The following is a 21,910-nucleotide window of genomic DNA, read 5'->3' on the forward strand; positions in this document are numbered from 1 at the left end:
TGATACCTGAGTATACTTCCTGTACCCTTCTTATTCCTTTCGTGATACCTGAGTATACTTCCTGTACCCTTCATACTCCTTTAGTGATACCTGAGTATACTTCCTGTACCCTTCTTATTCCTTTTCATGAGCCATCCTGCTCCTGCACCTAAGACATGATCTTCTAAATTCTTATGTCAAATTCATCTTAGACATTCAGCGACATCATATTACAATCATCGACTTACTCTTCGAACATTTCTATAGCATTTTCTCTGTAACAGGACCTGAGCTAGATCTGAGGAGGTCAGGAAGCAAACCAAATAAGTCCTCACTCTTATAGGCAGGCAGGTCACTCCCTTTTAAAACAGTCAGGGTGGATCTCCCAGAGGATCTCAGGGAAGTGGGTCTTTTTTTTGTCACTGTTCTGGACTAACAAGAGTATCCACAGTGACTGAACACTTTGCCAGGCAGCTGCCCATGACCCTCTTCTCCCTGAGCCAGCCAAGAGCTGCCCTTACCTGGCCTCCTCCTTTCTCAGGCCTGGGGCTCTAGAACCTCCCTGAGAACAGAGTCTGTATTTTACTCATCTCTAACCCTGGCATCTACTCTGGGGCCTGGCACATGTGAGACCCACAAACCTGTTCCCTGAGTGAATAGGTGAATGAATGAGGAAGGTAACTCCTTTGACTCCCATGTCCCATCTACACTACAGCCATTACATTCCAACAACCCCATCCACTTTGTGCTTTAATGTCATATCAAAGACTCCCAGTCTGTACTAGGAAACTGATCTTTACTATTGTTGTTGTTTTATACCATCAAGTCAGAACCAACCCATAGCTGACCCTCTGATGGGTGTTCAGAGACAGTTAATCACATGGGAGATTACCAACCTTGTACCGCAGAGCGGCTGGTGGATTAGAACTGCATGCCTTCAGGATTGCAGTGTAGCTTCCTGCCTCCAGGCTACCAAGGCTCCCTTATTTTACTATTGCACAGTTACTATTAAAATGTCAATTACAACTGGCATTTTATATCACATTTTGCCTCTTGGAAACTTGTCACATACATTCCATTTTTAATTTCCATTTTAAAATTTTGTATGTCCTCTCCCACCTTCTTCCTCAAATGTCACCTACCTCACCCTCATCTCTGGCTCAGCTACCATGAAAGAGAATGTGGTAGAAAGAGCAAAAATACTGGAAGAAGGTGTGATCCCAGACATGTTTTCAATGAATCCTGTGTCCTTGTAAAATTGTTTGAGTTCTTTGTGTTGTTGGGTGTTTCTCTTATTTGGGGGAGGGGGGGAGTTAGTCAGTGTTTGAAGGAATTGAACCAGAATCTGTGAATTCCAACTTCATTTGGCTACATTGAAATGTAGCAATCAATTTCTTTTGTTCAAACATAGTCTTTTTTGGGTGCCAGAGTACGTGATGCAGATCAAAAGAAAGGCTGTTCTGATTGAGATCAATGGCGAGCTGCACAGAGCCACCCCTCAGGCCTGGGGATATGGAGGAGGTGCTGACTCATTCCAGCGGTTCTCCAGCTCTGTCTTGTCCCCACAGCAGCCTAGAAGGTTGCTTCACTGACAGAAGGGAGGAGGGAGGTGAGGCAACCCCTTGCACTCTCTCTGAGAGGATTTCCTGCAGCAATAGAAAAGGGTGTCTTAGCACTCAGCAAATCGTCAGCTAAGGCCTGAATTTTCAGATGTTGTAACATTAGATTTTATGCGGAATTCTAAAGGGGGGGGGGGCTACAAGAATGGACCCTAGTGAAAAAGAAGGCCTTTTCCATGGGTGGTACAAACACTCAGCTATTAACTAAAAGGTCTGAGTTCCAGAAGCACCTCGGAAGAATAGCCGAAAATTCTACTTCCAAAAATCAGTAATGAAAGCTCTATGGAGTCACAATACACCAAAGTTTGTTGTGTGCATGTAACTCAGTGTTCAAGAGGGAAAGTTGTAGCAATAAATGCCTACATAAACAAAGAAGATCTCAATTCAACAACTTGACAACTTAACAATTAAAACTTGACAGCTACAAAGAACAAACTAAGCTTAAATCTATCAAAAGAAAGGAAATAACAAAGACCAGAGCATAAATGAGTAAAATCCAAAACAGAAAAACCGTGAAGAGAATTCATGAAATTAGAAGTTCATTCTTTGAAAATATCAGTATTGGCAAATCTTTAGCTAGACCATCAAAGGAAAAAAGAAAATATTCAAGTAACCAAATTAAAAGAAAAAAGAGACATTACAACTGATACAGTAGAAATAAAGACATAACATGATATAACACGCAGGAGAGGGAGACCTTTGATGAGATGGATTGATTCAGTGATGGGGGTAATAGAAGTCGGTGTGTCAGAGAAAATAAGGTTGGCACAAGATAAAGAAGAATTCAGAGATGTTGTACATAGGGTCATTATGAGTCCCACGCAACTTGATGGCACCAAACAACAACAGTATAACATAATGTTAGGAACAACAGGAAGGCAAAATAACTATAATGCCTAGGTGAAGTGAATAACTTCTATTAAAAAGCCCAAAATCTACCCAATCTGACTCAAAAATAACAGAATTTCCATAGACCCATACCAAGGGTATGTATGAATGTATGTGAGAAGTTATTTGATCAAATCGGTGATCAAAAACTTTTCCAAAGTAAAATTTCTGGACCAGATAGCTTCACTAGTAATTCCACCAAAAATTTTAAAAATTGACACCAATACTATTTAAACACTTCTAAAAGACAGACAAAGAAATAATACAGCCTAAGTAATTCTATGAATCAATCACAACCCAACACCTAGACCAGATAAAGACACCAGAAGATAACCATGGATCACTATTTCTTATAAATAGAGATGCAAAATTCCTCAACAAAGTCCTAGCAAACAAAATCCAGCTGAGTATTGAAAGAGTCATATACCATGATCAAGTAAGATTTATTTCAGGAATATAAGAATGGTTCAATATTAGAAAAATCAATCAGCATAATATACCACATTAATAGAACGCAGGAAAAGAACTACATGATCATCTCTATTGATGCAGGAAAAGCATTTGATAAAAGTCAACATCCTTTCTTGATGAAAACTTTAAAGAAGATTGAAATCCTGGGGGACTTCATTAGTATGATTCTGGGCAAATATGAAAAGCCAACAGCGATATTATATTTAACCTTGAGAGAGCTACTACCTGAAGGAGTGTGTATAGCTTCATGAATCTGAAGAAATGAGCCCCACTCCACCAATCCTATCACTCAAGACTTGTACACCATTGTTTATTGTAGCACTATTCACAATAGCCAAAACGTGAAAACAACCTAAATGTCCATCAATGGCAAACAAATATGGTATATGCATACAATGGGACACTACTCAAGCAATAGGAGAAATGAAGTCTCAATACCTGCTATGCTATGGACATAATCCCAGTAAGTGGCCCAATGAAGACAAGTTGAGTGAAATAAATTAAACACAAAAGGACAAATACTCTATGATTTCACTTCAAGAAAAAAGTGACATGTATATATACCAACGTTCATTAGGTTTTACTAGGAATTAGAAAGAGAAGGGATGTGGAGGCTAAGGTGATGGGGGGAAATAGCATTGATTTAATATTTGTACAGCCAATTGGTTGACACAGCAGGACTTTGTGAGACGGGAGCTCTTGTTCTGGGTTGTAGGTTGTGTGGAACAACATTAGGTTGTTTTCTTTGATTTAGAACTCTTATTTACTCTCAATAAGACTTCCGGGGTGGGGGGAAGGCTCCTCATATTTAAGCTGAGATATTTATCTCTATTTTAGAACTGGGTGATGCAGCAGGGCTTTATTTTTTTTTTTTCAGCTTGAAAATTTTTTTTTTTTTAGCTGTTGCAAAAAGCTTTATTGTTTCATTTGGTCCAAGGCTTGGGCGAAGGGCTTCTGGGTGGATAAGATTCTACATCAGCGTGGGATAGAGAAGCTTGCTGCTGTTGGCAGGGGGACACAGAGGTTTCCCCCTGCAAGTCCCCGCAGACTCCTAGTCATGCTTGAGGGTGAGACGTTCAAAGAGATACTCGCCCAACCCAGCCTGGGGGCCGCCCAGTCTTCTAATGTTGGTCAGATGGTCATCCATCTTCTTCAGCAGTTTCACTTCCTCATCCAGGAAGTGGTTCTCCAGAAAGTCACAGAGATGGGGGTCAGTGTGGGCGGAACCCACGGCGTGCAGATCCAGAAGAGCCTGGTTTAGGTTCTTCTCCAAGGCCAGCGCTGCTTGCATAGCGTCCAGGGTTTTACCCCACTCATCCTGGGATGGCTTCTGGATATCTTGGAAGAGGACTCGCCCGCTGCGCTGGTTTTGCAGCTTCAAGAGCCGCTCGGCACCCTCGCGCTTCTCACTCGCCAACTCGCGGAAGAAGTGCCCCACGCCTTCCAAGGCCACATCATCGCGGTCAAAATAAAAACCCAGAGAGAGGTAGGTGTAAGAGGCCCGCAGGTGCAGGTTGACCAGACGGTTGACGCCAGCTTCTGCTTCGGCGGAATAATTTTGACGGATCTGAGAGCTCAGTTGGTCGAGGTTTTGGGGCTAACAAAAAAAAGGTGTTAGCTGGTCCCGAAAATAGGAGATGGTTGAGATGGTCCCGAGGTTACGCCTGGAGGTGACGTTGGAGGGTAGTCGGAGGTTGGAAGGGGGGAAGTTGCCAGGTCTTTTCCGTCCAAACACTGTTGAAGCAAGAGGCAGATCCACGGGACCTCTGGGGAACTTAAGAATTTTTATTTTAATGAAAGTTTTCAGAGACTTTGGATTTCCATTTATTCGTTGTTGCCCACTTTCCTCCCTACTCACCCCTCCCCCCAGTTTGCTTTTCTCTTTGAAGTTAAAAAAAAAAATCTTTCATTGTTTTACAATCCCACCAGTCTACTCCATTAATACCTAATCATATATGCCTCCTAAACAGTTCTCTCCCTCATCTGTTTCAATGCAGTATACATTATTTATCCCCTCTTAGTTTCCTTCCAACTCCAGCATGAGACCCACTTTATAACAGTGGCACTATGCACTATTTGTCCTATTGTGACTGAGATATTTCACTCAGCATAATGTCCTCCAGGGTAACCCATTTTGTATAATATTTTATGAATTCTTTGTTTTTCAATGCAGCATAGTATTCCATTGTGTGAATATACAAAGCTTCTCTAGCCATTCATTTGCTGATGGGCACTTAGGTTGTTTCCAGCTCTTTGCTATTGTGAACAAAGCCACGATAAACATGGGTGTGCATATATCTGCTTGGGTGGCTGCTATGGTTTTTGTAGGGTATATTCCCAGTAGCAGCAGGATGGGTGCTCATGTTCTGGGTTGTTGGTCATATGGAACTTTGGGTCATTTTCTTTGATTTAAGCTTCTTGTTTAATATCAACAAGACCTCATATCATTATATATTGGAGGAACATTATATACTATACTGAGGTAATCTCGGGTTGCTGTGATGCTGAACCTTATTCCATTGGAATGTCATATGCCATAACAGTTCCCCTGGTGGACAATGTTTGGTGGAGCTCCCAGTTTTAAGACCGATTTGGAAGCAGGAGTGGCATCCACTTCCTAAACCATATGCCTCTGGAAACTCTATGAACTTGGAGAAATGACAATACATAAAGACTTCAGGTCTTTTGTTCATAGGGTCACGATATGAGTCGTGCTCAACTTGACAGAAACCAACAACAGTAACAATAGCCAATTAGTGTAGCTGACGTCAGTAGTACACCTGCAAAAAAATTGGCTTATCGAAAGTTGTGTGGGAGATGTATTTACAACAATGACAAAAAAGTAGCTGCTGAGACTGCTTATGTCTAAGTTCACGGAATTTGGCTTTTTGGTTTGGAGGTTTGGATTTATGGTTTCATGGTATATCCCAGTTAATTGGCCTAATAACATGTTTTTAGTGTCTAAACTCTATCTCCTACTTTATTGTGTAGTGTCTGGGACCTTAAAAGCTTGCACAGGACCATGACAATTGGCTTCATTTGCCTGGAGCAATGAAGAAGGAGATTCAGAAAGTGAACACTATGTAATGGGTGCTTAATTCCTTCTGTGAACAGTTGCTTCCTTTGGCATGAGACCAGAACTGAATGGTATCCAGGCAATGTTAGGGAACATTCTGAACAAAAGTTTTATAAAAGAATATTGATCAAAAGTGGACAAATATAAAACATGAGTTCAAATTCTTACGGGCTCCAGACACTCTGGAGCCGTGATGGTGGAATCAGCCCTGGAAACTATGTCCCTAAGATAATATTTAAATCTTATGCCAAAAATATCCCCTGAAGTCTTCTTAAAACCAAACAGTAGTTTAGCTTAACTAGTGAAAAAAGAAGGAAAAAAGTATATATGCATTAAGCATTTATTATGCACCTTTAAAGATTAACTATAGAATCAAATGATATCAGCTGTCTATATGTGATCCAATGACAATTTGAAAGATGAGACTGGAACCTTAGGTTGCAGTGAGTTTATGTTACTGGGGGAGAAGCAACTCAGAAAAAGAAGGTGAGTATTGTTGTAGGGCTTAAAGAATTAAATCAATCTTAAAGTAACAGGAGGTTCCAGGACCAGGTTCATTACCCAGACACAATCTAGAAAGGTTTTTTTCCAAAGTAAGTGTTTTGAGAGTGAATAAAGAACATATGACAAGGTTGTTGATATATACCATTGAGTTGCCTGTGACTCATGGTGACCCTATGTACAGCAATTCTGGCCTTTCCTGAGCCAGTCTCACTGACTCCAACACACCTACCCCTATTGCCCCAGTTACTGTATCAATCATCTCATCCAGGGTCTTCCTTTTCTTCACTGCCCCTCCATCCTTCCAAGTATGATGTCCTACTCCAAGAACCAGTCCCTCTTGGCCATGTACCCAAAGTATGTGAGACAGAGCTTCAAAATCCTAGCCTCCAAGGAGAAACTTGGTTTCATGCTCTCCAATACAGACTTATTTGTTTTCTTGGTGGTCCACGGTATATTTGAGACTCTTCTCCAGCACTACAACTCAAAAGCATCGATCCTTCTTCTGTCATTCTTAGTCATTGTTCAGCTCTCTAATACATAGCAAGTAATTGCAAAGACTGTGGTCTGGATCAGGTGCACCTTTATCTCTAGACTGACATCGTTGCTTTTCAGTACTCTGGAGAGGTGCCTGACAGTAGATTTTCCCAATGCAATTTATCTTTCGATTTCTTGACTTCTGGTGCCAAGAGTGTTGATTGTGGAGCTGAGAGAGCTGTAATTGTTAACAACCTCAATCTCTTCTCTATCTATCATGGTGCTGCCAACTGGCTCAGTGGTGAACATCTTTGTCTTCTTAATGTTGAGCTTTAATCCATATTGAAGACTACAAAAACAAAAACCAGTGCTTCAGGTCTTCCTCAATTTCAGCAAGCATGGTTGTGTCATCTGTATAACATAGACTGTTGATGAGTCTTCTTCCAATACTGATGGCCACATTCCTCCTCATAAAGCCCAGCTTCTCAAAAGATCTGTTCTGTATATAGATTGAAAATGTATGGAGACAAGATACATCCCTGACACACTCCTTTCCTGATATTGAACCATGTAGTGTTTCCTTGCTCTGTTCTGTAGAACTGGTTCCTGGTCCAAGTGTAGATTTCACATAAACACAACCAAGTGTTCTGGTACTCCGATTCTCCTCAAGGTTAGCCATAATTTGCTGTGATCTACAGAATCAAATGCCTTTGCATAGTCAGTGAAACACAGATAGACACTGTTCCAGTACTCTTTGCTTTCTGCCAAGATCCAGCTGGCATCAGCAATAATGTCTCTAGTGCATTGACCTCTTCTAAACCGAGCTTCAATTTCTGGCAATTCTCTATCAATGTACTGTTCCAGTAGTTTCTGGATAATCTTTAGCAGGATTTTGATATGGTTTGATAATTTTCACACCTGATCAGGTCCCCTTTTTTTGGAATTGGAATAAATATAGATATCTTCCAGGTATTTGTTCTCCAGATTTCTTGGCACAACCTGGTGAGCACATCCAGGAAAGCACCTGTTTGTTGAAATATATCAATTGGTATTCCATCAGTTCCTGGGGATTTACTTTTAGCCAAGTCCTTAAAAGCAGCCTGAACTTCCTCCTTTATCACCATTGCCTCTTAATGATATGTTGTTTCTTGAAATTCTTCTCTGTCAGCCAATTCCTTTTGCTATAGTGACTCTGTAGACTTCTTCCATCTTCCTTTAAGGCTTCCTGAATAATTCTATATTCTGCCCATAGCATCCTTAACCATTGCAACTAGCAGCTTGAATTTGTTCTTTTATTCCTTCAGCTTAAGAAATGCTGATAAAGTTTGGCCTTTTTTATTTTCTGACTCTAGCTCCTTGCACATTTCATTATAATTCTTTGTTATGTTTTCTACACAGGTAGAAGGTTAGTTAAAGACAGAGAAAAGTTTATTAAGAGAAAAGAGATACCCTCGGAAGACGAGAGTAGGTCCATCTGGACAGATGAGAGTAGACACTGCCCCCTCCCAGGGACCTTCAATTGTATAGGATGCTTTTGCAGCAAGGCTATTGGTTCACATATATACTCAGTTGGTTCAGGTCTGATGTTTGCAGGTTCTGATTGATTTCCCTCACCATCTCTTTTTTTTTCTTTTTCTAATTCTCCCTCCATCTGTCATCACCATTTTCCTTTTGTTCTCTCAGTGCCCACGAACTGTGCATGCAGAAATGGTTGAATTACAGTACGTTTTGTTGTGTATACTCTCAATAACAACATCATTTTTTTTAAAAAAAAAGACACATTAAATTGCTATGGAGCACATAGAGCTCTACTCTGATACACAGAGTGTCTGTCCCATGAGTTGAAATAAACTTGACAGGAAGCAGTCTGGTCTCAAGGGTTAAATGCCCTGCTGGGGAGGAAGAGAACAGGCTTCCTCTTCTTCCTGCTGTCCCTCTTTCTACTGAGCACTTCCATGGTACCCGTTTTTAATCCTGCTTCAATCAACTTGTCTCCTTCTCTCCCTCCTTCTCCTGACCTTAGGGGAAGTTCTTCAGCTGCAATGACTTGTCCAAGATGACAGAAGATGAGTGCAAGTATGCTGTGATCTGGGGGCTGATGTTTGTGTTATGGGAGGGGTCGTGGAAGGGAGACATAGTGTGAGAGGGGCTGGGTGGTCTGTCCACCAGGAGAGCTGTGGAGCCTGAACTTTCAGGGCCAGCGGCAATATTCAGGTAAGCTTTTTTCCTGGGGAAGCTGTGGGAGAGGAGAGCCCAGCAGTTTCTCTCTGGTCTTGGTCTGGGTCTTTATTCTCTACAAACTCACTCCCCGGGGCTCAGAGAATGGGAGTGGGGTGATGGCAGCTCTTTTGCATGCAAGAGGAGTGATGGGCCTTCCTTACACCAGGGGCTATTACTACGTGTACAAAGACGGAGATCCCACGCAGATGGAGCTGCACCCACGACAGTGGCTACACAATGAGTTCCATTTCGACAACGTGCTCTCTGCCATGATGTCGCTCTTCACCGTCTCTACCTTCGAGGGGTGGCCTCAGTGAGTGAGGGCTGGGACTTGAGTTCAACACAGGCACAGGAGGGGCTCTGCCTGGGGATCAGCCTGCCCTTCTGAAGCACCCCAGGCTGTGCGGGGCCCATGTCATGTATTCAACAAACCCACCAACTTTGATGGCTTGTGGGGATGGAATGTTGACAGTCTCTCCAGGGACTCTGACAAAAGGTACAGGAAGGAGGCACCCCTACTAATATATTAGCGATAGAAAGGGCTCCACATGGGAAGAATGGCCCTTTCAGGAGCTGTTCCAGTCTCAGTCCAATACAGTCGTTTCTTCTCTCCAGCATTTGACTTCTCAGAGAGCATCCCTGGCTCTCCATGGCCTGTGGGACAGAGCCCACTCTCCCTTTCCGCCTTGATTCTCTGACCTTTCTCATCCTCCCAGCCTGTCCTCTCTCTCCCCTGGATCCCTCTAGGCTATTGTACAAGGCCATAGATTCGAACAAGGAGGACACAGGGCCTATCTACAACAACCGAGTGGAGATGGCCATCTTCTTCATCATCTACATCATCCTCATCTCTTTCTTCATGATGAACATCTTTGTGGGCTTTGTGATCGTCACCTTCCAGGAACAGGGTCAGACTGAGTACAAGAACTGTGAGCTGGACAAGAACCAGGTACCGAGGCCACCTGCTAGAGGCCAGAGCCCCTGAAGGGCCCAACCACCCCAAGCCTTGGGGTCTTGCTGTCCAAGGATGCCCAAGGGCTGAGGGGTGGCTCCAGGACCCTTACTTGATGTTCACTCCCGGCCTCGTTGATCCCGCCCATTCTCCAAGCTGATAGAGTAAGGATCTTTCAATAGAACTCCATGATGCCCAGAGAAAGGGAACTCTTCATAGGCCCTAATCTGGGCTAGCGCCATCTAGAAATGAACTATAATTACTCTACAGCATCCCAAGGGGACCTTCTGGGTTCTGAATCTGATGAGACTTTCTCCCTGAAAAAGCCCATCAGAGTCCCTTAGCCACAAGCCCCTGACCACAGCTTGCTCGTGGCTTGCACAGACCCTAGCCACCTGTGGACGTGGGCCTGAGGAAGGAGGGAGGGGATCCTGGATGCTGACTGCCCCCTTGCATTCTGCCTCAGCGTCAGTGTGTGCAGTATGCCCTGAAGGCTCGTCCACTGAGGTGCTACATCCCCAAAAACCCATACCAGTACAAGGTGTGGTACATCGTCACCTCCTCCTACTTCGAGTACCTGATGTTTGCCCTCATCATGCTCAACACCATCTGCCTGGGCATGCAGGTAAGGGAGCCCCAGGAGAGAGACGTCTGACAGGACAGAGACCCAGCCACTGGGTAGGGCAGGATGGACGGGCAGTATTCCAATTTGGTCCTCACCTCATGGACATTTCCTGAGCCACTGCTGTGTTCCAGAACAACGTGCTATGGGAACTGGACCCAGGCCTTGCCCACTAGGCCCTGATGGTTTAGTGAGGGGGAAAAATCGGGTGTCCAAATAGCAGTGCTAGTTCTGTAAACAGGGTTCAGTCAATGCTGAAGGAGGAAGAAGTGTGAGAAGTAGGGCATACTTTCCCTGTTTTTCTTCTACTCTTGTATGGCTGAAAGATTGAATTGGTTAGAATCTTAGTTCAGGTCCCAAGAAAAATAGATTCAGTAGTCACAAAACAGGTGAGGAACATGCACTATGGACATTATCATAACAAATTATCTGATCTCTTAATCCCTGTATAAATAAAATTGCACTGTTAAGCTGCCTGCCCCACGGGACTGCAGATGCACCAGTGACATGTCTACATGCTGCCAGGTCTTGGGAACACAGAACGGAGTGACAGAGCTAACAGACGTAAACTATGCAGAGGATCAGAGCAATAGTTTGTGTTTTAACCAAGCGAGGCAACAGCATTGGGATAGACCTGTAAAGACGGGGTGGGAGACAGCCCTCAGATCCTCTGAACTACCTGGAAAGAGTTTACAGAGTGGAGGAGATGGATTTCATGAGTTTTTTAAAAGGAGAATAGGATATTCCTTAGAAAATTTATAAAGGCAGAGGAGAGGGGGGGCAAAAAGCATATAATGATGAGCGGAAGGTCCAAGGTGAATGCTTATAAGTAACGGCCCCTCATTACTGAGCAGTGCGAGTGCAGCCCCACCAGCACTGTGGTTAGGTCCTGTTTGTCTTCCCTTACCCGTGGCATCCTCATAGTGTTCTCAGGGCTGCAATCATTGTGAAAAGTACACCACCAGCTGTTTCTCCCATGGCATCCCTAGGTGGGTTCAAACTGCCAACCTCTAACTTAGATGTTGAGGATTTACCTACTGCACTACAGGGCCACCAGTAGTCAGTGATCATCCAGCTCCAGAGTCTAAAGGTCTTCCCTCCTAGTCCCAGGCCTCACTGGCCCTGCCCAGGGCCCTCTCCTCATCATTCCAGAAGACATAGGTCAATAAGCTGTCGTCTTGCAGCCCTGGTGTATATTAATTCACTCAGGTAGACTCAGAACTTGAGTACCTCTCCTGCTCTTTCCATTGCTCTTGAGAGGTCCCTAAGAGTTGATGGATGCAGAGTTATTGCTCAAGTAGGTTCTTAGGTTTCCGAGCTGAGAAGGGTGGGCAAGTGTCCAAGGAGGAGGGTGGGGGCAGCCCAGGTGGAGGCGGGGGCTCGGAGAGTGCCTTCTGCAGCAGAGAAACCCAGCCCCTGCCAGCCCCCCCTCTCCTGTTCACAGCACTACAACCAGTCAGAGCAGATGAATCACATCTCGGACATCCTCAACGTGGCCTTCACCATCATCTTCACTTTGGAGATGGTCCTCAAACTCATGGCGTTCAAGGCCAGGGTGAGTGCTGGGACCACAGGGCAGGGCACAGAGCAGAAGCTAGCCAGGACGGGGCGGGCCAGGGACCTCGTAGGCCACCTACCCGACTCTCTCATCTCACCTAGGCCCCCTTTATATCCAGCACCATTGCTCCCAACCGATTCACCCTTCTGTCCTCTTCCACCGTCGCACACAAAATGGGTAAAATCTTTAGAGTCCTCACAATTGACCAATATTAGAAAAGATGCGGAGTACCTCGTTCAGGTCCCCTTCTTTGAGCATTTGTTTAAGCTTTGAAAGCTTTTCTTTTATTTAAGCTTTAGAAGAATAGGCTCAGGGCCAGAGGGAGTAGGTGATGCTGTTTGGCTCCAAAGCCCATTCCCCCTATTTTCAGCCCAGTCCAGTCACTTCTGCAGACTCTGCAAGGCCAGTACTTAGACAGAACTTGAGGAGATAGGGAAACGGGGAATGAGAGAGTTCCCCAACTTGTGCTAGGATGCCAAATACTGAGTCCCTACATCTCTCCCTTCCACCCGCTCCCCATCACTATGTGCTCTAGAAATAGCAAAATGAGGAGGCAGAGGGAGGTGTCAAGGTGGAGGTACACTGCAACAGCAGTGCAGAGTGGAGCCCCCCTTGGCCTGGCCCCACTGGTCAGCTTCGCCCTGGGCAGAATACACTGCCCTCTGCTGGCCATCAGAACACCTTCCTCCAAAGCTCACCCATGACTCCTCTCATCTCTTTCCTTGCCAGGGATATTTTGGAGACCCCTGGAACGTGTTTGACTTCTTGATTGTCATCGGCAGCATCATTGACGTCATCCTTAGTGAGATCGATGTAAGTTTCAGGCAGGCAGAACCAGCACTGGGAGGGGGCCGAAAATATGTGTTCAGCCCACGTGTTTTTATGGGGTATGTGCTGCACGTGCAGCGTGGTACACCGGAGGTTACACGGATGTGACCATCGTGGCTTCTGCTCTCGAGGAGGGAGCCCTGGTGATGTGGTCTATGGGGAATTCTGATGCTGACCCACCGGCCACACATCTGGTAGCTCAGATCCTCCAGTGAGTGTGGGAGAAAGATGGACCATCTCCTCCTGTGAGATTTACCTCAGAAATTTTTGCCTCAGGAACTCAATGGAGCGTTAGCTTGGAGTGGGTTCTAACTAGCTAGCAATGAGAGAAAGTGAGAGCTCTCTGCGAGCTTCACAAATCTGTAGTGCAAGAAGTCATTCAAGGACCAAGGGGACAGAATGAGTAGCCCAAGGCAGTAGTGGAAAAGAAGGGAGTGAGCACCGCAGGGCAGGTGGTCAGGGATGGCTCTGCAGAGGCACTGTAATGTGACTGGGCCCTGAAGGAAAGGGAGATGGTACTGGATTTAGAGGAGGAGGTCGAGCACCACAGGCAGAACAGAGGAGGAGAAGCGAAGAGAGTTCCGGGCTTGCTGAGTGGGCCGGGTTAGCGGAAGCCTCCAAACACAGAGAGAAAACAAATGGGAGATTAGGCCTGAGAAAAGCAGTGGTAGGTGAGGGGAACTTGAACTTTATTTAGCAAGAGGTAGAAAATCACCAAAGGCTTTTTAATAGGACAGTGGAAGGGTTAGAGCTATCTTTCTAAAACCAGCACTGGAAATAAGGGCAGGAGAATTAAAACACAAACAAACAAACATGGACCCAATTGAGAAGTAAGACCTGCAGGTGCTCCTGAGATACTTGCTGGTACCCACCATGTAACCACTAGAGTTATTATCACTAGAGACAGCAGAGAAGAAAATCACAGGAGAAGCAAAAAATAAAGACATACACTAAAGATGTACATGGCAAATGATAACAAATATGTATTGTGACTATAACTAAAGCATATTAAAGACTTAGATGAGGCATGATTGGTTCAGTGGTAGAATCCTCAGTTTCCATGAAGGCAGTCTGGGCTTTATTCCTGGCCATGCACCATCTGCCTGTCTGTGGAGGCTTGTGTGTCGCTCTCATGCTGAACAGACTTTTAGATAAGGCAGACTAGGAAGAAAGGCCTGGCAATCTATTTCTGAAAAATCATCCCATGAAAACCCTATAAATCGCAAGGGTCTGATCTGTGGTCCATCACAAGGATGTTACAAGACCCGCCGACAACATTTCTTTCAGTTGTGCTTGGGGCTGCCATGCGTCATGAGTTGGCCAGATGGCAACTAACACCCAGGAATGAGGAGGTGTCATCAGACAAGGCGTCTCCAGCACGATGACATCCGAGCAGAGACCTGAACAAAGCAAGGGAATGAGCTATACAAAGATGGGGGAATGAATGTTATTGGGAGAGAGGAGAAGGAATGTGAAGGCCCTGTGGTGGGAACGTGGAAGGGTTAGAGATATCTTTCTAGCTTTCTAGTGAGAGTTCAAGGACTAGCAAGAGGTTTTTGTTGCTGGAGTGGAGAATGGTGGGCATGAGGTCAGAGAGCAACAGAAAGTGAAGACTGCGTCGCCAGGCTCTTGAAGGCCATAGTTACGCTCTTGGTTCTTACTCTAGGAGAGATGATCCGCCTTCGGAGGATTTAAACCTAGTCTGGTCCAGTTCTCAAAGGATCTCTCTGAGTACTAAGTTGAGAACATGCTGATGGGGGCAGAGCTGACCCAGTAAGAGCCATCAGGCAGCTGTTATAACCCAGATGAGAGATGATGGGGGTGGGGGTGTCAGCTCTTGGGCGGGGGATGGGAAGTGGTCAGCTTCTGGATCTACTTTGAAAGCTTAACAGATGGTACTTGCTAATGTGTTTCATCAGAGACTAGAGAATACAAATTAAACACGACAGGATTTTTACCCAATCAGCTGAGCTTCCATTTACTGAGACATGGAAATGGCTGAAGGAGTAAGCCTGGGACAGAAACCAAGGGTCCTACTTTAGACATGCTAAACATGGCTGTTCACTTAGCTGCTAAATGGAGGTATCAAGCTGGCAAATGGCTTTGAGCCTGGAGTTCAGAGGCTGGATCAAGTTGGAGACATAAATCTGAGACTAGATGGAAATGGTATTTTTAAATAGTAGGAATAGATATCACCTAGAAAGATGTGAAAGGTTGAACTGCATTCCCCCAAATATTCAAGCTGGAATCCTAAATCCTATGAATGTGGATATTATCCCTTTGGGGACAGAGATTTTGTTGTTATTGAGGCTGTATTAGTGTAGGGTATCTCATCTGAGATATAAAAGCAGATTAAGCAAGCACAAAAAGAGAGAAATGACATAACAAATGATCACCAAGATCCTAGGAATAGTAGTTGAAAAGGGACAAGGACCTTCTTTCAGCACAGAGAGAGAGCCTTCCCTAGAACCAGTGCCCTAAATTTGGAATTTTAGCTTCCTTAGCTGTTAGGTAGCCTAGTATTGAGAAGCAGTGCTACAATCCCTAAGGCATTCAGTTCAAATCCACCAGCTGTTCTGTAGGAGAAAGATGGGCAGTCTCCTCCCATGCAATTACTGCCTCTAAAAACTCACTGGAGGATCAGCTATGGGTCAGTTCTGACTCCACAGTACACAGGAAGTTGTGAGCATATAAATTTCTGTTAATGCTATTCATTTTGTGATGTTTCTGTTAGTGTCTCTCTTCTTTGCTGTCAAATTGTTCTGATTCATATTCAAGGCAGTAAATCATACCAGAAGAGACTGCCTGTCTTTCTGCCTTGGAGCAACTGCCAGAAAAACTCAGCCTTTTGGCTAGCAGCACAGCTCCCCAGGGACTACGTGACCAGACAAGCATTTAACAAGAAAACGTTCAAGGGCTGCACCAGTGTCAGAGGAGCCATTGAGCAAGAGTAAGAAGGAATTGGGCACTGAAACAGTGAAACCAAAAGAGTAAAGTCCCCAAAGCAGATGACGGTATTGAGACAATAATTAACTGTGTTGAACACTGCTGAAAGGTCAAGGAAGATAAAAACTGAGTCTTTTTTTTTTTTTAATGAGGAGTGGCATCCACTTCCGAAATGGCTTGCCTCCGGAAATGAACAGTGCTCAGGTCTATCATTCATAGGGTCAGGTCGCTATGACTTATCTACAACTTAACAGCAACAATGCAATAAGCTGGTTTATTTTTACCTGTGTGCAAGTGGGCTAAGTTCTCAAATCAGAGTCAGCAACTCCTGCTGTTAGTGGGAAGTTTATATACAGAGATTGTTGGTAGATTCAGCAGATCACATGAGAAAGGCTTGGTTGGGCAATATTTTTTTGAAGCCTTTTTCTATCTTGCAAGGGTAGCCTCAGGCTTTTTCAGTGGTATTCCTGGGACATTCTTATTTTGTGCATTCAGCTTTCCACTAGTAGTTGAACAGCCTGGAACTAAGGGGAGGAGTTTATCTGAGAAGTAGAGATTCTAGTATCCTCTAATGAGGTCATTTTATTTTATCTAACATTCTCATCTTTTAATGAGTAAAGGTGGGCCTTGTTTCTCTAAGGCTTCTTCAAGTGTGTCTTAGGGCCATGTGGTCAAATCCTCCAGAACCCAACTACTCTAAACTCATACAGGCCATGGTCTTTCCGATCACTTGCTATGCTTCTGAAAGCTGCACAATGAATAAGGATGGAAGAAAAACAATCTATGCCTTTGAGCTGTGGTATTGGAGAAGAGCACTGAACATTTTATGGACTATTTGTTTTCTTGGTAGTCCATGCTATGTTCAAGACTCTGCTCCAGCACCACAATTCTAAGCATCGATTCTGACAAATAATCAACTTGACTCTGTCACTGGTCTTGAGAACGAAATCTAGACTTGGATTTGTGGAGGTCATTGGTAGGGGTCTTGGGTGACCTTGACAAAAGCACTGGACCTTAACAATTTGCACTGGAATTAGGAGGAGGACTGCTTGGTTGTAATTAACTGATGAGGGAAAGTAGTAAAGACTGTGAACAACTCCTTTTGAGATGTTTTCTACAAAGAGAAATAGCTGCAAGAGAGCATAGGGTCATGGAGATTTCTCTTTCAAAATGAGAGAAATTCTGACATAACCTTGGTCTTGTGCAAATAGCTCATTGGGCGATGACAGGGGCTAAGGTTTTTAATAAACGGAGGGCCTGGAACCCAGTGCCCAGGGGAGGGGCCAGGCTTAAGAAACAAGCATTTCCCTCTTGAACACATGAGAAGGGTCAGAGAAAACGAGCATACAGTAATGAGAATTGGGACTCAGGCTATGACAGAGAAAGAGGAAAAAAGCTCAGAGTGTTTGAGGAATGCAAGCAGAGTTTGAAGAGTGCTGGACGTAGAGCCCAGAGGAAGGAAATCATAGAGACTATCTCTAAGTCGAGAGCTGTGAAATCAAACTGGAAGAGAAGACAGAATTGAACTTGCTCACCATAATGTTATTTAGACTTTGTGAAGTGCCCGTAGGTGGGGGAAATAAGTAGGGATGTACAGCAAGTAGGCTGGAATATAGGAGCGGAGTGGAGTGGTGCAATCCTCTAAATACAGTGCATGGTTAAAACCAACCCAAACTCCCACTGCTGTTCTGTCAATTGCAGCTCATGGTGACCATATGTATGTCATGGTTTTCTATGACTATAATCTTATGGGAATACACTACTAGACTTCTCTTCCACAGTGCCACTGGATGGATTTGAACTAAAAATATTTCCATTAGTTCTTGCTGTGTCTCATAGAGTCAGAATTAACCCATAGCTGACCTCCAACTGGGTTTTCAGAGACAGTCAATCACATGGGAGTTGATTATCCATCATTCTCCCATGGAGCAATTGGTGGATTCAAACCACATACCTTTACATTGGTAGCACAATTCCTTACCAGTAGGCCACCAGAGCTCCCTTTCCCATTAGTAGCCATGTGCAAACCATTGGTACCACCCAAGACATCAGTACATGGTAGGAACTCCATACACATGATCTGCACCCCAATGAATGAAGGTAACAGCGGGATTTGGGGGTTAGACTAACTGACTGCAAAGACATTGAGATTCCTGTACAAACTTTCATGATGATAAGGTCACTGAGCTCCACAATGACCTTTTAGAAGGCCAGGATCAATTACAAGAGATTAAGTCTGTTATTAGAGGTTGAGAAAAGAAAGGCAATGAGTACAGGAAACAACTTTTAAAAGAGGCTGTGGGGAAAGTAGTTACTGGAGAGAGGTAGATTCAAGATATATTCTTAATTGAGAGAAATAGAAAGCCATGGATGGAGCCAAGACATTCAAGAAGAGTTCAAGGTATATGAGAAGGGATCACTAAAGAAGCAAAAGTTTAACAAGAGGCTGAGAAGTACATAATTTGGAACATCAGAAAAAGAAACATGTAGGGTGGAAAGTGACAGAAAATATAAAGCGTGATAAGAAGTGGAAGACCCAGAAGGAAGTGGGCGGCTGATGAGAGTCTAAAAGGTGACAGTAGAGTCCTCTAGAAGGACAGCTGTGGGCAGGAAGGTGTGACTGGCCCTTGAGGAGTAATTGGTGTGATGACTGAAACTCCAGGAGTAGTGACAGGGTGACCACTCAGCAGCGTGTCTGAGACCTGTGTCTGGAGGTGGGCAGTGTGTTTACTGGTGTGGTTTCGTCCTGGGTAAAGCTTAGCCACCTTGGAGCCTGAGGAACGAGGTCAGATCCCAGGGACAGTGTGGTCTTGAGGGTGGAGCATCTCAGGACAAGCAAGGCTGTGACTGAAATGGCAGCTCTGGAGCCAGGCTCGGCAGGGAGGCCGATGGCTCCGGAGGCTGGAGATGGGGGTGGAGAGGATGAGGCTCAGATGTGGACTGAGAAGCCTGGTTTGGTGTTGTGAAGAGGGTGGAGATAGGGCAGGGAGGAGGTTCCAGCCACAGAGGTCCACGCTTGGTATCACAGAAGAGGCGGCCTCCAGGGGTGATCTTACTGAAGATCCCTGCGGACGAGGTGAGGAGCATGGACAGGTGGAAGGGATCTAAGAGTCAGGGGCTGAAAGCAAACAGATGGTAGAGTGCAGAAAGTATAGGAGGGAGGACTTGTAGAAAGGCAGTAGAGAAGGGGGCATAAGAAGGAAAGAGAAAATAAAGCAGGAATGTGAAGGCGGGAGCAGGAGAGCAGACATCCTTCTGAACCACTCAACCATGGCAGGGCAGGACTCTATTAGCGGTGTCTCGGGTGTCCAATGGAGACCTGAAACAGGCAGGGGACGGCTGGCCTCCAAGTGGAGTACATTGTGAATAGGGCTTCCTCCTGAACATCCACGGTTCAATGAAAAGCACTTTAGATTATACCTGTCCAGGGAGATAGGACTCAGCAGTGGAGATGGGAGAGAAGGTGAGGCTGAAGGGAGCAAGGGAAGAAAAGCCTGGATGGAGTATGTGAGAGTTCTGGGCCTGATGCTCTGGAAGGTCCTGTCTGCTCTGGCAGGGAGCTGTCCCTTCTGGGGACTTGGCTCCCCAGCTGTCTGTGGGATGGGCCAGGGGAGGCCTGGGCTGGAATCCTGTTCCCTCCCATGGACTGAGCAGACAGTGACAGACAGATCTCCATCTGCTCAAGGGCCCAGAAGCGGCTGGATGGGCTCTGGGCAAAATTAGTACGTGTGTGTGTGTGTGTGTGTGTGTGTGTCCACCCAAGCCCAAAGCTCAGTTTTGGATAGCAACTAGTATCAAAGGACCCCCATAGTTAAAGAAAAGCACTTTTTTACCAGCCCAGTCAGAGAAGAAAACTCTAAACAGCAGCCCAAATCAACAGCCTAAAATTTAAATAAACAAACAATACCAGTTACTTCTCAACACTGGGGAGCTCTGGATAAATAAAAACCATTTCTTTGTAATAATGTACATGGCATTGAAACAGATGAGGAAGAGAACTGTATAAAAGGAATCTATGATTAAGTATTATTGGCGTGACAAGAGTCCAGAATAAGAGCTGCATAGTCAAGTGGTCTGTGGGTGGGGGTCTGTATAACAAGGAAAGAATTTTTTTCCAAAGAAAAAAGCAAACTGGGTGGGAGGGGAGGCAGGGAGGAAAATGTGCAGTAATGAAGGAATGGAAATCCAAGTTCTCTATAAACTTTCATTAAATTTCAGTACATTTTAAAAAATAACATTTCTTTGATGGTCAGGGATGGGAAGGTGTCACTTGATCATTGCTTTGAGTTTTAGGAACAGCTTATCTTCCTTTACCAGTGATGTCTCCCTGCTGTACCACTGAAATTGTTTTATGGTCCTAAGCCACAAACAAGGGAGTCGTGGTGGCAGCCCGGTAGTAAAAGCTGCACTGTCAACCTGAAGGCACGCAGTTCCTTCCCACCAGCTGTTCTGTGGAAGGAAGACGGACAGTCTCCTCTTGTGTGACCTAATGCCTCTGACAACCATCTGGAGGTCAGCTGTGGGTTGGTTCTGACTCGACAGTACAAAACAACAAGAAGGCACAAAACAGAGAGAGGCGCTGTCCTGCAGAGCATTCTGTGGTGAGAGACATACTCTGGTCTTGTCCAGTACGATAGGCACCAGCCACATGAGGCTATTAATCATTTGAAATGTGATTAGTTCCACTGAAGGAGGGAACTTCTAACTTACTTTCTTTAATAATTGTTTTCACTGTCATTCAAATAGTCGCATGTGACTGACTGCTGGGTGCCACACTGGACAGCACATATGAGTCATCCCTGGCTGTATATTAGAGAGTGGCATCCACTTCCGTAATAGCTTGCCTCTGGAAACCCTATGAACCCGGAGAGAGGGTGGAAAACACCCAAGCGTTGAGGACTCTCCTTCATAGGGTCACTACAAGTCGCCTGCGACTTGATGGCACTTAACAACAACAACAATAGAGTACATTAGGAGTCCTTGAGTGGTGTAAACAGTCAACACTCTCTGCTGCCAACATAAAGGTTGGAAGTTCAAGTCCACCAAAAGGCCCAACTCAGATGAAAGCTCTGGCAATCTACTTTCCCAAACCCAGCCATTGACAACCCTATGGAAGGCAGTTCTACTCTGGCATACATGGGGACAGCATGAATTGGAATGGGTTCAATGGTAACTTACTGGTCTGGAGTATATTTTAAAACCTTGAAGCCAGGTTCCATTTCAGAGAAGCTGAAAGGCTATGCAAAAGAATGGATGTTGCTTGATCTGGGAAGCAAGTATGCTGGAGACTAGTCCACTGCAGATCACTGAAAGATAAAACAAACAACTGACTTCCCCAGCCCAGGGCTACAGACCATGACCTTATCAGGAAAAGCAGCCAAAAGAAAAGTCCAGGGTAAATAGGGAAAAGAAAGCTCCCACTCAGCCAGCCACTTGCTCTTTAAAAGCCTGGCCACTAAGATTCGTGCCTTGGTCCTGGTCCTGGTCCCCAGGCAGAGAGACAAACTCTCAGAGCAGCTTTGCTCCAAAAGATGTGGTTTCCAGAGGGCTGGCCATAGGGAGAGGGGATGTGGCTCCATTTATAACGAAGAAGCAAGTACTTTCCAGTGTGCTCTCATCAGGGACCTCCCCAGCATCGTGTAACCCAGACACACAGCAAGAACCTGAGCCCCTTGTCAACTGGATCGTGGAGATGATAAGGCGCCTTTCTTCACTCAGGCTCCCCTCCCCTTCTTGCTCCCTGTTTCCAGCCTCCTGCCTCCCTGCCCCCTCC

At 45.0% G+C, this 21,910-nt stretch overlaps 1 protein-coding gene across 1 annotated transcript in view; it reads left to right on the forward strand.

Annotated features, from left to right (window-relative positions):
• Window positions 1–21,910, forward strand: part of CACNA1S (calcium channel, voltage-dependent, L type, alpha 1S subunit) — a 104,664-nt gene that overhangs the window by 65,567 nt on the left and 17,187 nt on the right. Inside the window, exons 23-28 of the mRNA XM_006892111.1 lie at window positions 9,035–9,087; window positions 9,398–9,544; window positions 9,979–10,180; window positions 10,650–10,808; window positions 12,250–12,360; window positions 13,093–13,176. Coding sequence (XP_006892173.1) covers window positions 9,035–9,087; window positions 9,398–9,544; window positions 9,979–10,180; window positions 10,650–10,808; window positions 12,250–12,360; window positions 13,093–13,176 — 756 coding nt within the window. The remainder of the gene's footprint in view (window positions 1–9,034; window positions 9,088–9,397; window positions 9,545–9,978; window positions 10,181–10,649; window positions 10,809–12,249; window positions 12,361–13,092; window positions 13,177–21,910) is intronic.

Source organism: Elephantulus edwardii, unplaced genomic scaffold (genome assembly GCF_000299155.1).
Source record: "Elephantulus edwardii isolate Elephantulus edwardi_28Jun2011 unplaced genomic scaffold, EleEdw1.0 scaffold00110, whole genome shotgun sequence".
NCBI classification, from domain to species: Eukaryota; Metazoa; Chordata; class Mammalia; order Macroscelidea; family Macroscelididae; genus Elephantulus; species Elephantulus edwardii.